General features: G+C 36.8%; 1 protein-coding gene across 28 annotated transcripts in view; it reads left to right on the top strand.

Annotated features, from left to right (window-relative positions):
* The window catches only part of DLG1 (discs large MAGUK scaffold protein 1), a 277,635-nt gene that overhangs the window by 189,424 nt on the left and 71,220 nt on the right, over positions 1–16,991 (top strand). For all 28 annotated transcript variants that reach the window (XM_063622148.1, XM_063622133.1, XM_063622145.1 and 25 more), the window contains 2 exons: positions 9,071–9,191; positions 12,848–13,004. In XM_063622148.1, coding sequence (XP_063478218.1) covers positions 9,071–9,191; positions 12,848–13,004 — 278 coding nt within the window. The remainder of the gene's footprint in view (positions 1–9,070; positions 9,192–12,847; positions 13,005–16,991) is intronic.

Here is a 16,991-nt window from a genome sequence, read left to right as displayed (position 1 = left end):
TCAAGCCAAAGCCTAATCCAGAACAAGACCCTAACTGTGCGTCAGTTCTGAAAAGGCTGAGAGAGGTGAGGAAGCTATAGAAGAGAAATGTGAGGCTAGCGGGAGTTGGTTCATGAGGTTGAGGGAAAGAAGTCATCTCTGTAACATGAAAGTGCAAGGTAAAGCAGCAAGTGCTGATGTAGGAGCTGCAGCAAGTTATCCAGAAGATCTAGCTACGATTCTTAATGGAAGTGGCTACACCAAACAACAATTTTTCAATGTAGATGAAACAGCCTTCTACTGGAAAAAGATACCTTTTAGGACTTTCACAGCTAGAGAGGGTAAGTCAGTGCCTGACTTCAAAGCTTCAAAGTACAGGCTGACTTTCTTGTTAGTTGCTAATGCAGCTGGTGATTTTCAGTTGAAGCCAATGCTCATTTACCAGTCCAGAAAATCCAAGGAATTATGGTAAGCCTGTCTGCCTGTTCTGTATAACTGTGACAAAACCCGTGCTCTATAATTGAAGCAACAAAGCCTGAATGACAGCATATCTGTTTACAGCATGGTTTACTGAATATTTTAAGCCAACTATTGAGACCTGCTGCTCAGAAAAAAACAAAAACATTCCTTTCAAAATATTAGTGCTCTTAGACAATGCACCTAGCTGCCCAAGAGCTGTGATGGCAATGTGCAAGGAGACTGATGTTGTTTTGATGCTTACTAACTTGTCATCCACTCTGTAGTCCATGGATCAAGGAATAATTTTGACTTTCAAGTTTTACTATTTAAGAAATACATTTTATAAAGCTATAGCTGCCATAGATAGTGATTCCTCTGATGGATCTGGGCAAAGTAAATTGAAAACCTTCTGCAAAGGATTCACCAGTCTAGATGCCATTAAGGACATTCATGATTCATGGGAGGAGGTCACAATATCGACATTAACAGGAGTTTGAAAGATGTTGATTCCAGCCCTCTTGGATGACTTGGAACAGGTCAAAACTTTAGTGGCAGAAGTTACTGCAAATTGGTAGAAATAATAAGAGAACTAGAATTAGAAGTGGAGCCTGAAGATATGACTGAATTGGTGCAAACCTCATGATAAAACTTTAACAACTAAGGAGTTGCTTCTTATGGATAATCAAAGAAAGTGGTTTCTTGAGATGGAATCTACTCCTGGTAGGTGAAGATGATGTGAACATTGTTGAAACGGCAACAAAGGATTTTGGAATATTACATAAACTTAGTTGATAAAGCAGCAGTAGGGTTTGAGAGAATTCACTTCAATTTTGAAAGAAGTTCTGCTGTGGGTAAAATGCTATCAAACAGTATCACGTGCTTCAGAGAAATCTTTTGTGAAAGAAAGAGTCAGTGGATATGGCCAACTGCATTTTTGTCTTATTTTAAGAAATTAACACAGGCACCCCACCCTTCAGCAACTACCACCCTCAATATCAAGGCTATCAATATCAAGGCAAGATGCCCCACCAGAAAAAACATTATAACCTGCTGAAGGCTGAGATGATTGTTAGCATTTTTTTAGCAATAAAGTATTTTTAAATTAAGGCCTGTACATTGTATTTTTAGACATAATGCTATTCCTTACTTTAGTGTAAACATAACTTATACATGCACTGGGAAACCAAAAAATTCATATGACAGGCTTTATTGCAATATTTGCTTTATTGCTGTGGTATGGAACTATAATATCTCTGAGGTATGCCTATAATTGTGATGTTTCTGGTGCTGCTAGTTCATGGTCTGCACTTTGAGAAACACCGATTTACAATATATCTAAAACTTAAGGGATTTTCTTTGCTCTTAGGTACATGAGGACAGATACTATTTATCTTTCTACTTTCAGGTTCTAGCGCTTATATTTGTATGCTGTTCAATTGTGTTGCAGTTGATTAAATTGTTCTTAAAGTACTTACGTATTTTTAGGTTTCTTATTTTATTTTATATATATATATATATATATATACACACATATGTATTTTTTTTTTTTTTGAGACGGAATCTCGCTCTGTTGCCCAGGCTGGAGTGCAGTGGCGCAATCTCAGCTCACTGCAACCTCCGCCTCCCAGGTTCAAGCGATCCTCCTGCCTCAGTCCCCCTAGTAGCTGGGATTACAGGCATGCGACACCATGACTGGCTAGTTTTTGTATTTTTAGTAGAGACGGGGTTTCGCCATGTTGGCCAGGCTGGTCTCAAACTCCTGGCCTCAGGTGATCCACCTGCCTTGGCCTCCCAAAGTGCTGGGATTACAGGTGTGAGCCACCACACCTGGCCATTTTATATTCAGTTTTTTTAATATATAAGCTGAGATTTAAGTATATTTTTTAGTGTGTTTGTGTTGGTGGAAAAATGAAAGCTGTATTTGTTCTTTGCATTGAGTTAATGTTTGAAGAACCCATAAATAATAAAGATCTTAAATGTACTGGGTGTAACCTGCTTTTGAGTGCTCCTTTTTTAAATTGTAGAATTTTAGAAATATTGGTGATTTTTAAAGTAACAGTGTTTCCAATTTTAGAACTGTCAAGATTAATTATATTACTAATCATTATCAGTTAAAAACATTACATTTTGAAATCTACATACTGCCCTCCAGAAATGTATCTTCATTATTATCTGCTCATTGATGTATTAATTGCTCAAGTATAACTGAATTATTTCCTTAATAGTATTTAACCTGTCTGATGTACAGGGATGGTGTTCTTTTGTGTCAAAGAAAAGAACCTTGCTACTTATTTGAAATTCTTACATATACTTCCTCTTGCACATAAACTTTATATAAAGGCTTTGTGTATTTTTTAAATAATAAGCCATTTTATTCATCAATTCAAGTATCTTATTTTAAATGCTGCCTATCCAATAACCATGTGCACATTGTGACAGTTGTTCCACGAATTGAGTATTAGTGCCCTGATCATCATTATGTTGCCTTTTTTTTTTTTTTTTTTTTTTTTGAGACGGAGTCTCGCTCTTGTTGACCAGGCTGGAGTGCAGTGGCGTGATCTTGGATCACCATAACCTCTGCCCCCCGGGTTCAAGCCATTCTCTTGCCTCAGTAGCTGAGATTACAGGCATGCGCCACCACGCCCTGCTAATTTTGTATTTTTAGTAGAGACGGGGTTTCTCCATGTTTGGACAGGCTGGTCTCGAACTCCCGGCCTCAGATGATCCGCCCACCTCGGCCTCCCAAGTCCTGGGATTATAGGCATGAGCCACCGAGCCCAGCCGATTATGTTACTTTTTCCCCCATTTGTTATTGAACTAATAAAGCATTATGAAAAAGCTGAAGTTCACCTTGCAGTTTCAACTTGATCATAATGTTTTGCTTCCAGTCTCTTCCCTTCTTAGGCAACTGTAGATGTGGGTTTTGTTGTACGCTTCTGCATATGCAATTCATAAACAATTTATCTGTGTTTTTTTTTTTTTTTTTTTTTTTTTGAGACGGGGTCTCGCTCTGTCGCCCAGGCTGGAGTGCAGTGGCGCAATCTCGGCTCACTGTAAGCTCCGCCTCCCGGGTTCACGCCATTCTCCTGCCTCAGCCTCTCCGAGTAGCTGGGACTACAGGCGCCCGCCACCACGCCCGGCTAATTTTTTGTATTTTTTAGTAGAGACGGGGTTTCACCATGGTCTCGATCTCCTGACCTCGTGATCTGCCCGCCTTGGCCTCCCAAAGTGCTGGGATTACAAGCGTGAGCCACCGCGCCCGGCCTTATCTGTGTTTTTTAAAAAGCACTTGTGTTTAAAATTTTTTTACTTAAGTAATTTTTGCTTATCAGTTCTTCTGAAGCCCTCACTATCACCCTGCTGTCAGGCTATTCAGCTTACTATCTATCCCTGACTGTAGTGATACTGTATTCTCATCAATCTGGCTTTAGTCACTGAAGACTTTAGTGCGAAGGCCCATTGTCATTTGCCACTATTATTCATGCTGTCATTCCTGGTCATGTCCAAAAACCACACTAATGATTCATCCAACACCCTGACTTTTTGGTTTCTTCATCTCTTTCTGACTATCCTGCCCTCCACTTCAACTCAGTTACTTGCTTCCAAGGTAATACTTTAGATTTTATTGTCTATAATTATTAACTTTCATCACCTCTAAAATATCAATTTAATCATCCCATTCTGTGACTACAACCCTCAGTTCATTTACCTGTATTCTAGCAATTCAATCTCATTTTGACCTTCAGTCATTTGACATTATTATTTTGTTGCCCCTTGTCTCAGTTTTTCTATTTGTATTAGCTTAGATTCCATGGTTTATCATGTTCGCTTCATTGCACATCTTCAAGTCCTTTGCCTCCTTCTTCTTCACAGCAGAATCCCCCAACACTGGTACAGCCAAACTCTGCTATTTCATTTATGGTTCCTAAAAAGCAGAACCATGGAGAAGAGCACAAAATTGTGCTTTTTACGTATGGCCATAAATCATAGATGGTGCCTTACTCTTGCCTGCAGTCCTACATTTCCCTAATTCACTCTCCCACTCTTAAGAATTTTTCTCTCCCCTCAAACCTTCACTTGCCATCTACTATTCAGCCATAACTGATGATCTCACTTCATATTTCATATAAGCACCCAGAAGAGAATTTCCTTATTTTTCCACTTTCAGATACACCTATGTAACTGTATTTTTACCCCAAAACTCCACTTTCACTTGTGTTTTAATGGGAGTCATTGTCATTGTTCCTGTTGAAAACCAGGTCTTCCGTTTGTATACTGACTGTCACTATTTCTTGTCTGCAGAGAATCTTGTTCTTGCAGCTATCCTCTCTCTCTCTTGCATAATCAAATCCTCTGTCTACTGGATCATTACCATCAGCACACGAACATGTTTACATACTCCTTATCTTAAGGAAATAGGAGGGATCTTCCTACAATCTTAAGATACCTCCCTAACACTGCTCCTTTTCTCTACTTAATATCACTAAGAGCTGATTTTCCTACCATGTTAAGACTTCTTCACATCAAAAAGGAAAAAAGCCAGGCAAAATGGTGCATGCCTGTGGTCCCAGTTACTTGGGAGGCTGAGGCAGGAGGGTTGTTTGAACCCAGGAGTTTGGGGAGTATAGTGCACTATTATTGCACCTGTGTCTAGCCGCTGCACTCCAGCCTGGGCAACATAATGAGACCTATCTCTTGAAAGAAAAAAGAGGCCAGGCACGGTGGCTCACGCCTATAATCCCAGCACTTTGGGAGGCCAAGGTGGGTGGATCATGAGGTCAGGAGATCAAGACCATCCTGGCTAACCCAGTGAAACCCCGTCTCTACTAAAACTACAAAAAATTACCCAGGCACGGGGGCAAGTGCCTGCAGTCCCTGCTACTCGGGAGGCTGAGGCAGGAGAATTGCTTGAACCCAGGAGGCGGAGGTTGCAGTGAACTGAGATCGCACCACTGTACTCCAGCCCGGGCAACAAAGCAAGACTCTGTAAGAAAAAAAAACAAAAAAACATACCCAGTAAAGAAATGGGGAAAGTCTATAAAAATATTCTTTTATTTGAAACAGGATCTCACTCAGTTGCGCAGGCTGCAGTGTAGTGACACGATCGTAGTTCATTGTAGCCTTGAATTCCTGGGCTCAAGCGATCCTCCCACATCAGCCTCCCAAGTGTGTAGGATATCATGCCCAGCTAATTTTTAAAATTGTTTTGTAGAGATGGGGTCTCACTATGTTGCCTAAGCTCCTAACCTTAAGTGATCCTGCCTCAGCACCCCCAAAAGTGTTGGGATTACAGATGTGTGCCACTGCACCTGACCTCTTTATTTAATTTTTTTTTTTTTATTATACTTTAGGTTTTAGGGTACATGTGCACAATGTGCAGGTTTGTTACATATGTATCCATGTGCCATGTTGGTGTGCTGCACCCATTAACTCGTCATTTAGCATTAGGTATATCTCCTAATGCTGTCCCTCCCCCCTCCCCCCACCCCACAACAGTCCCCAGAGTGTGATGTTCCCCTTCCTGTGTCCATGAGTTCTCATTCAATTCCCACCTATGAGTGAGAACATGCGGTGTTTGGTTTTTTGTCCTTGCGATAGTTTACTGAGAATGATGTTTTCCAGTTTCATCCATGTCCCTACAAAGGACACGAACTCATCATTTTTTATGGCTGCATGGTATTCCATGGTGTATATGTGCCACATTTTCTTAATCCAGTCTATTGTTGTTGGACATTTAGGTTGGTTCCAACTCTTTGCTATTGTGAATAGTGCCGCAATAAACATACGTGTTCAAAAAGTGGGCAAAGGACATGAACAGACACTTCTCAAAAGAAGACATTTATGCAGCCAAAAAACACATGAAGAAATGCTCATCATCACTGGCCATCAGAGAAATGCAAATCAAAACCACAGTGAGATACCATCTCACACCAGTTAGAATGGCCATCATTAAAAAAGCAGGAAACAACAGGTGCTGGAGAGGATGTGGAGAAATAGGAACACTTTTACACTGTTGGTGGGACTGTAAACTAGTTCAACCATTGTGGAAGTCAGTGTGGCGATTCCTCAGGGATCTAGAACTAGAAATACCATTTGACCCAGCCATCCCATTACTGGGTATATACCCAAAGGACTATAAATCATGCTGCTATAAAGACACATGCACTCTTTATTTAATTTTTAATTGAATTAAAACATATATTCGGTAAGGGTACCAATTTTAGGAGTTTAGCTTAATGATCAGTCACGTGGCTTTTTAAAATTGCTATGTATTATTCCATTGTATAAGTGTACAACAATTTTTTTCATTTTACTGTTGAGTCACTTACAGTTTTGATCTTTTATGAGTATAGCTGCTGTGGATATTTTTGCACATCCTTGTCAGACATAAGCACTCATTTCTCATGGAGTGAGATTGCTGTGTTACAGAGTAGGCATATGTTTAGTCTCCAGCTGATACTGCTAAACAATTTCAGCAGTATAGGAGACAATTAAGACCCCAGTTTTTCTACATCCTCACCAACCCTTGGTATTATCCATCTTTTTAATTATGAATAGTATGGATATGTATAAAGTTATCTCATGACTTATTGATGATTATTATTTATTCATTTGTTGCTGGTTGTTCCTGATGATTAATTATTTTCAGCATTTTTGCTTGTTCTTATTGCTTTGACTCTTGTTCAATGCAATGTCTGTTCAAATGTTTTTACATTTTTCTATTGGTTTTATTATTGATTTAAAGGAAGTTTTATGTATTTGAGAAATAACTCTAATCAGTTATATCTATTACAGATGTCTTCACTGAGTTTATGTTTTCCTTTTTCCCCTCAAAAAAAATGGTACTTTTTGATGGACAAATTTTTTAATTCCTTATCAGTCTTTTCTATTAAGATAGTGCTTTTAGTGACCCGTTGAAATTTTTCCTATGCTTGGGTCATAAGGGACTTCTAGGAGCTTTATTATTTTGCCTTTCACATTTAGGTCCGATCCATTTTGATCTAATTTTTGCATGTAATGAGAGATTTTTTAATATGCAGATATATAATTGATCCAGCACCATTTATTGAAAGACCATTTCTGCCACTGAATTGCATTGGTGCTTTTCTTTTAAGTGACCACATATGTATGAACCTATTTCTAGGCTCTTCTGTTTCATTGAACTATTTACGTTTGTGCCACCTGCAGTCTCTTAATTATCATAATTTTATAATAAATGTTGATGTAAAGTAAATCTTAATTTTGTTACTGTTCAAGATTATGTTGGGTCTTTAAATTTCCTTTTTAATTTTAGGATCAAAAACATTACGGATCAGTTTAGGAAGAATTAAGTTGAGTTTCTTAATCAGTCCATTAATATGAGTATCTCTTCTTTTATTGAAGTCCTTCTTAACATTCTCTCTGCAGTGTTGTATAGTAGAGGTTTTATATGTTAGATTTAGTCCTAGGTATTTGATGTTTTTCATGCTATTATAAATGTACTACTTTTTAAATGTTTCTAATTTTAACTGATATATAGGAAATATCTGTTTTGTATATTAATTGCTTAGTCAACAATCTTGCTAAATTCGTTAATGTTAGGTTTTATAGATCTTTCAGATTGTCTACATGTATAACCATGTCATCTGTGAACAATGAATTTTACCTCCTTCTTTCCTATCTTTATACTGTTCATTTTCTTTTTTCTTGTCTGATGCATTGGTAAGACCTCCAGTTCAGTGTTGAACAGAAATGGTGATAATAGAGATCGCTGTCTTGTTCACAAACTGGGGGAAACAGTATTTCACCATTGTGTATGGTGTTACCAGCAGGTCTTCTGTAGCTACCCTTTTTGTATTAAGAAAGTTAACCTTTATTCCTGGTTTATGGGGAGTTTTTATCTTGTAAGTATTGAATTTCATCCAATTATTTATTGAGAAGATTTTTCTCTCTTATGATGGTATGATCCCGGCTCACTGCAGCCTCCACCTCCCAGGTTCAAGCAGTTCTCCCACCTCAGCCTGCCGAGTAAGTGGGATTACAGGCTACGCCACCACATCTGGCTAATTTTCGTATTTTTTTGGTAGAGATGGGATTTCACCATGTTGGCCAGGCTGGTCTCGAACTCCTGACCTCAGGTGATCTGCCTCCCTCGGCCTCCCAAAGTGCTGGGATTACAGGCGTGAGCCACTACGCCTGGACGACGGTTTTTGCTTATTTTTCGTTTTTGCTTTTTACCAGGTTTTTATTCTTCTATGGGTGAATTTAAAAGAAAAGATGTAAATTAGGTTGACAGATCTGAGCTAGTATAAGGACATAATCTTTTTGCACTTATTGGAAAGCCTCTGATTTTTATTATTCACAATCAAATTTGGACTGCATATAATTCTTTAAAATAGTAATCTGGGTGTGGTGGCTTATGCCTGTAATCCCAGCACTTTGGGAGGCTGAGGTGGGAGTATCATTTCAGGACAGGAATTTGAGACTAACCTGGGCAACATAATGTCCAGTTTTTTGGCTGATGAATAAATCTTCTCTACCAAATTCTGATATACAAAGGAGTGAATATAAATTACACATTAATCACTCATAAATGGAATACTGATTGGCTTGTTTCGTTTTTGAAGTATTTTTCACTTTCTTTATTTTGAAGCTTCTTCTCAGCCTGTTGATAACCATGTTAGCCCATCTTCCTTCTTGGGCCAGACACCAGCATCACCAGCCAGATACTCACCAGTTTCTAAAGCAGTACTTGGAGATGATGAAATTACAAGGTAAGGAAGTTAACATTTATCCTTCTTACATAAAATCAACTATTAAATTGAATTTTAATCAGCCATGTAAGATAGCCACAATTTTTAGGACTAAAAAATTTTATTGACAGTTAATGAGCTTAAAGGTTAATTTTTTCCTTAGGAGGATTCATTGAAGAGCCTGAAATATATGCGTTTTATTTTTACAAATAAATTACTGCTCCTTTTTTAAAATTAATACTGCTTTTCTTTGAGGCTTGGTAAATTGTCCTTAGGAATTAGCTTAGTAAAACTAAGTTAAGAAAATTCTTATGTATATTTTAAAGTAACATTTTATATGTTCCTTATCTAATATTTACCATAAAAATATGGCAGTTACTTGATTTGTGTTCAGAATTCAATAAGTGGTGGTTTGGTTTGGTTTTAACAGCAGGGTCTTACTCTGTTGCCCAGGTTGGAGTGCAGTGGTATGAACTAAATCACTGCATCCTCGAACTCATAGACTCAAGCTATCCTCCCATATCTGCCTCCCTAGGTACTAAGATTACAGGCGTGAGCCCCTTTGCCTGGCTGGTGGGTGGGTTGGTTGGTTTGTTCGTTTGTTTGTTTGCTATATATCCTTGATATTCTGACACACAAAATTTACTTTCATCTAAAATTACTAATTGGACTGAAATTTATAGATTAACTGTCTTTTTAATCCCAAAGAATTCTAATGAGGTAGAAAAAAATTGTTGAAAAAGCATTGTAGATCTTTTTCATATTATTCAATATAGTAATAAGACACTGTAGAGTTTGCTTTATAATTTGTACACGTCTTTTATATTATAGATTCAACTTAAAATGTATACCAAGTAATGTCTGTTCTTAACGTTTCCAGATTACATTATTGTTAGCATTATTATTATTTTTTACTTATCAGACTCCTGATTCTAGGCAGTGATCTTAAGGACAGATAGGAGTGTTTGTCTCTTTTCTTTCATAAAGAATTAGCAATGTTGGAAACTTAATAGGTTGTCAGTAATTGTGTTTGGGATGAAAATTAGCAGAAAGAATAGTGTTTTTACTTGTTTGTGGTGGGAATATCCAAGGCTGCTAGTCTTCAGTGCTTCTAGAATGACCTTTCATTGCCATTTATTTTTATTACTTTCTAATAGTGCCTATTTAAGGCGGTAAAGAGGGAAACTATAATAGTGAATGGCTTATCTAGTCTTTAATCTCTTTGCATATTTTACAAACTAAAAAAAAGTTATATTTGCACCTTGATTACTGTTCCTCATGCTTCTTCACTTGAATCTCGTCTAGAATATTGCATTGGACTTTGAGGTATTAACCACTCCCTTTTGATAATCACACTACTTTGTAATAATGAAGTATAAAATCTTTCCAACATTACAAGTTCTTCACAATTTGACCTTAAGCAGTCTTTCAGATGTTACCAATAACAAAAAAGTAAAAAAAAAAAAAAAAAAAAAAGAAATCTCAACATACCTACATTTTGGTTCTAAAGTTTATTTTTTAACAGCTTTATTGAGATATGATTCAACATATCATAAATTTCACCTGTTTAAAGTATACAATTTATGGTATATTACATCAGTTTTTAAAAATTATGGCAAAATAATATATAACAAAATTTGACGTTTTAACTGTTTTTAAGTGTACAATTTAGTAGTGTTAATTGCATTCACAATTTTGTGAACCCATCACTATTTCCAAAACCTTTTCATTACTTCAGACAAACTCTGTGACCATTAAGCAGTAATTCTCCCTTCCAGGAGGGAAGGCTGTCTTCCCAGCCCCTGATAACCTTTAATCTACTTTTTGTCTCTATGAATTTGCCTATTCTGGATAGTTTATATAAGTGGAACCATATAATATTTGTCCTTTTGTGACTGGCCTATTTCACTTACGTTGTCAAGATACACTCATTTGTTAGCATGTATCAGAATTTCATTTGTTTTTATGACAATACTGTTCTATTATACATATATGCCACGTTTTGTTTATTCATCTAATGATGGGCACTTGAGTTATTTTCACCTTTTGGTTATTGTGAGTAATTCTGTAATAAACACTGACATGCAAGTATCTGTCCAAATCACTGCTTTCAGTTACTTGCGGTATATACCTAAGGGTGGAATTGCTGGGTCATATGGTAATTCTATGTTAGCTTTTTGAGGAACCACCAAACTGTTTTTCGTAGTGCCTGCACCGTTTTATGTTCTCATCAGTAAAGTATGAGTTGCAATTTCTTTACATCCTCATCAACACTTGTTACTTTTTGTTTTGTGGCTTTTTTAATAGCCATCCTAGTAGAACTGAAGTATCTCATTATTTTTATATATCTTTCCCTAGTGACTGATGATGTTGAGCACCTTTTCATGTGCTTACATTATTTGAAAATCAGAGTGTATTTTCCCCTGGAAATACTGTTGAATTTCAGCTGAGTATTTTTTAATCAAGTATAATTTCCTAATATAAAATTCTAATTCATACATATTTTAAAGCATAATAGGTGGCTCACGCTTGTAATCCCAGCACTTTGGGAGGCCGAGGCGGGTGGATCACGAGGTCAGGAGATCGAGACCACAGTGAAACCCCATCTCTACTAAAAATACAAAAAATTAGCCGGGCGAGGTGGCGGGCGCCTGTAGTCCCAGCTACTCGGAGAGGCTGAGGCAGGAGAATGGCGTGAACCCGGGAGGCGGAGCTTGCAGTGAGCCGAGATTGCGCCACTGCACTCCAGCCTGGGCGACAGAGCGAGACTCCGTCCCAAAAAAAAAAAAAAAAAAAAAAAAAGCATAATAGGAACAGTAAACCCGGAATTCACCATCTAATATAGGAAATAAAACATCACCAATATGATAAAACCTACCTGTGCCCCTGCAGATAGGTTGTAATTATTTCATATAAAAAGCCTGAAGATGGGCAATTCCAAGGTTGGTATAGCAACCTAAGGCCTATGGTGTCTTTGGTATACTCTTGGTTTCACCTTCCTGATTATAATGTGTCCAAACCAGTAAAGGGATTGTATTATTCAGTCTTGTGGGGTTTTGTTTGTTTTGTTTTGTTTGTTTGAGGAAAGGAAGGTAGCAAAGATGCTTTGTCCTTGATAAGGTTTGTCTGTCTCTAGAAAATGACAATAAAATTTCCCTTCATTTACCAGAGGTTAGAATGGGGTTATACTCTAACCTTAGCAAAGGGGCACGGGATTGCAATAACTTGTTTAGGTTTGGTTATGGTTCATCCCTTTGAGACTGGACAAAGGGCCTACCTTCTCTAAGACAAAAGGATAGCTGCCTTTTAAACATCTAAGTAGGGGCAGTGATTGCTTTGAAGGCAATAAAGTGTGTGCAACATCAGCTTTTCATGAGCATGTGTATTTCCTGACAAGCTCTTATAATATTTTTAAATTTCCACATTTTTTTTTCTGTTTTGGTTTCATTTCTGTTTCATATAACACACGTTTTTTGCTTTTATATAAAATTAGATTTTTTCCTTTGATTCATAGGCTTAGAATCTCTTTATCCCATAGTTTTAGAAGAACCATTTATATTTTATCTAGCTTTCTTTGTAGTTTGATAACATAAAAATTATCAGTAGGTAGTTCTCACTGATAGAATGTCAGGTTTTATATAAAATTTCCAAGATACTCAATTGTTTTTAATTTTTAGGGAACCTAGAAAAGTTGTTCTTCATCGTGGCTCAACGGGCCTTGGTTTCAACATTGTAGGAGGAGAAGATGGAGAAGGAATATTTATTTCCTTTATCTTAGCCGGAGGACCTGCTGATCTAAGTGGAGAGCTCAGAAAAGGAGATCGTATTATATCGGTAAGACATGTTAGTCAAGATCACATTTTTATTATTTTCACTGGACCTATTTTTAAAGCAAGGTCTTCTGTTTTTTTATATCCTAAAGTAATAGGGATATCTTAGTTATCTTCTTATCATTTTACAGCTTAATTGTAGAATTGTAATGTCAGAGAACATATTGTATAATAGGTTTTCTTTTTATATTTGACTCTTCTAAGGGGTCAGTTTTTATAAATGTGCTTGAAGAAATTATGTGTTCTCTATTTATTGACTGGAAAGTTTGCTATGTGTCTGTTAACTCAAGCTTGTTACTTGTGTACTTCTTTATACTTTAGTCTGTTACCTTCTTGATCTGTCTTCTTGATCTGTTGAGGTTTTTAAAGCTATCAAATACGATTTTTTCAAAGCTACCCAAACATGGGTTCAACAGTTGGCCCTCATAGCATTAGCTTTTTTTAGTATGTCTTTTGAAATTGTGTTATTAGGTACACATAGTTTTATAATTGTTATTATGTACTGAACATCTTGATTTATAATAGTGGTTTTGCCCTAGAATCTATATTGTCTGATATTAATGTGGCTGATTTTTTTTTTGGCTTGATATTTGTGTCATCTTTTCTCCTCTTCTTACTTTCAATTTGTGTGCTTATGTTGTTACCCATACACAATTTTTGTCTAAAACTTACCTATAGTTCTACTGTGACACACAGACTTTGGGAAACTTTAATTCTAATCATGCCATTTCTGGTATTTTACTTCTGTTTCATGTTTATACCCATAAATTGTGATTTTTATTTTTGTTTATTAAAAGTTAATCCACAGGTCATACAATTTTTGTTTACCATCCCATCTTGTATCTTCCTTCTTCTGTGTTTCTCAGTGGACCGCTAACAGCATTTGGATTGTACAGTTATTTGTTGTATAGGACTGTCTTGCTCTTCATAGAAAATTTCCTTTTTTTTTTTTTTTTTTTTTTCCTTGAGACGGAGTCTTGCTCTGTTGCCCTGGCTGGAGTGCAGTGGCGCCATCTCGGCTCACTGCAAGCTCCGCCTCCCAGGTTCATGCCATTCTTCTGCCTCAGCTTCCCGAGTAGCTGGGACTACAGGCGCCCTCCACCACGCCTGGCTAATTTTTTTGTATTTTTAGTAGAGACAAGGTTTTACTGTGTTAGCCAGGATGGTCTCGATCTCCTGACCAAGTGATCCTCCCACCTCAGCCTCCCAAAGTGCTGGGACTACAGGCGTGAGCCACTGCGCCCAGCTGAAAATTTCCCATTTTTAAAAGCTTTCATATACATGCTACATGCTAGTAAAACTCCCTAGTCATTGTAAAAAGCAAAAATGCCCTTCAAATATCTAAATGCACCTTAGTGTGCAAGCCCTTGATTTGTGCTTTCAGCAATGGTTCCTTAATCGTAAATATTCTAGACTTTATCTGCAAGTATCTTTATTTTATTTCACTTTAAAAGTTCGTTCAATCTAGAATTACAGGTTGATAGCTGTTACCTCTCAGTATTTTGAAGATACTGTTTTATGTTGTCTGGTGTGTTGTTTCTATTTAACGAAAAAAGTCTACTCTGTCTTGTTCGTAGGTGATTTGTGGGGGTTTGCTGGCTGCTTGTAAGATGCTTTGTCTTTGATGTGCTGCAGTTTCACTAAAATGTGAAACTTTGTCTATGTCTAGCATATTATTTATTGTGTTTGGGATTCATTATGCTTACTGAATCAGAGGAGTCGTGCCTTTCATCAGTTCTAAAAACTTCTTTCATCAATTCTGGAGACTTAGCCATTGCCTTTTCAAATTTCGCCTTTCCCGTGTTGTATGTACTCTGTCCCTAAACTCCTATGAGTGGATGTTAATCTGTTTTTCATGTCTTTTAACCCCAATTTCATATTTACAACTCTGTCTCCTTGTAATTCAAGTTTATAAATTTTCTTTTATTTTTTCTTTCTTTTATTTTTTAAGAGACAGGGCTTCAGTGCATTGCCTAGGCTGGAGTACAGTGGCTATTCACAGGCACAATCATAGAGCACTATTACAGCCTCAAACTTCTGGGCTCAAACGATATTCCTGCCTGAGCCTCCCAAGAAGCTGAAACTGTAGCAGCTTAAATTTTCTTATCTATATCTAATCTGAAACTACATCTTATCTATATCTTACATATAACTGTATCTTAACTATATCTTATCTACATCTAATCTGAAACTATAGCAGCTTAAATTTTCTTATCTCTATGTAATCTTAAAAGCTACGATTTTAAGATACAGAAATTGTCAGCTTGGTTCAAAAAAGCAAGACCAAACTATATACTGTTTATCAGAAATTTACTTTATAAAGGCTCATGGGTTGTAAGTAAAAGAGTGAAAGAAGGTTCACTGTGCAAATAGCATACTAAAGCTACTGTCTTAATATGAGACAAAATAGAATTTAAGACGAATAATGTTATTGTACATAGATTTCATAATTATAAAAGCAGCGAGAAAGATAAAAGTGTTATTTCATCAAGAAGACATACCTAGTAATACTTTCAGAATACCTGAAGTATAAATTATCAGAACTAAGGAAGGAAATGGACAAATCTGCAGTCACATTTGGAGATTTAAATGGCCTCTTCTTTAATTGATAGAGCAAGTAGACACAAGGAAAAGAAGAAGAATCTCATTTCTTCATGTTGTATAGAAAAATTAACTTGAAATGGACCATAGAACTAAACTTCTAAAAGAAAACGTACAAGAAAATCGTAGTAAATATAGATTAGACAAATTTCTTAAATGGTGCCAGAGGGCCACCAAGTCAGTTCAGTAGAGAAGGGAAAATCTTTTTAACAAATGGTGCTATAATACCTAGATATCTGTGTATAAAATTATAACCCTAAACCAGTATTACTCCAGACATAAAATTTAATTCTAGATGGATTATAAATCTAAATATAAAACTCAGAACCATAATCTTCCTAGAAGAACATATCTGAGACTATGTTTGCAGGCCTAGAGTAGGTAACAGTTCCTTGGACAAAATGCATAAAACACTAACCATAAAGAAGATGACATTAAGAAACCAAATACGTTGGGTGACGTGACTCTTACTTATAATCTCAGTAACTCAGGAGGCTGAGGCAGGTGGATGGCCTGAGGCCAGGCGTTTGAGACCAGCCTGATCAATATTGCAAGACCCCATCTTTAAAAAAACAAATTTTTTTTTAATTAGCCAGACATAGTGGGCACTTGTAGTCCCAGCTACTTGGGAGGCTAAGGCAGGAGGATCACTTGAGCTTAGGTGTTTGAAGCTACAGTGAGTGAGGTTTGATCCCACCACTGCACTCCAGCCTGGGCAACAGAGCAAGACCCTGTCTCAAAAAAAAAGAAAGAAAAAAACCAAATAGGCAAGCCACACAGTGGTAAAAAACATTCTCAGCACATACATGACATACTACTTGTATCCAGAATATATAAATATCTCCTACAAATCAACAATAAAAAGATGAGTAACCCAATTAAAAATGCACCAAAGACTTGAGCAGATACATCACAAAAGATACGTGAATGGCCAGTAAGCACATGAAAAGGTGCTTAACATTAGGCATCAGAGAAGTGCACAAACCACAATGAATGAAGAGGTTTGTAGGGATTTGGATAAGAGTGATGTAATTGTTCTATATTTTGATTGTGGGTGGCTGCACGAAATTCACATTTGCCAAAACTTAACTATACACTAAAAAAGATTGATTATGCCTAGATAAAAATAGGTATTCTTGAAGTTGTAATGAAATACTATATCCCACTTAGTTGAACAACAAAAGAAAAAAAATAACAGCATTCATTGATGAGGATGTGGAGCAGCTGCAACCCTCATTCACTACTAGTGGACGTGTAAAGTGGTATACCACTACAAGAACTTTTGGGAAGGTTTTTCAGAAGTTAAACATACATCTAATCTTATCACCCAGGTTTTACCCAGGACAAATGGAAGCATACATCAAAAAAAACACTTTGACAAGAACATTCT

Source organism: Symphalangus syndactylus, chromosome 17, assembly GCF_028878055.3.
Source record: "Symphalangus syndactylus isolate Jambi chromosome 17, NHGRI_mSymSyn1-v2.1_pri, whole genome shotgun sequence".
Lineage (NCBI taxonomy): Eukaryota > Metazoa > Chordata > Mammalia > Primates > Hylobatidae > Symphalangus > Symphalangus syndactylus.
Note: the sequence above shows the minus strand (reverse complement) of the source record. Positions and strands in the feature narration are given on the sequence as shown.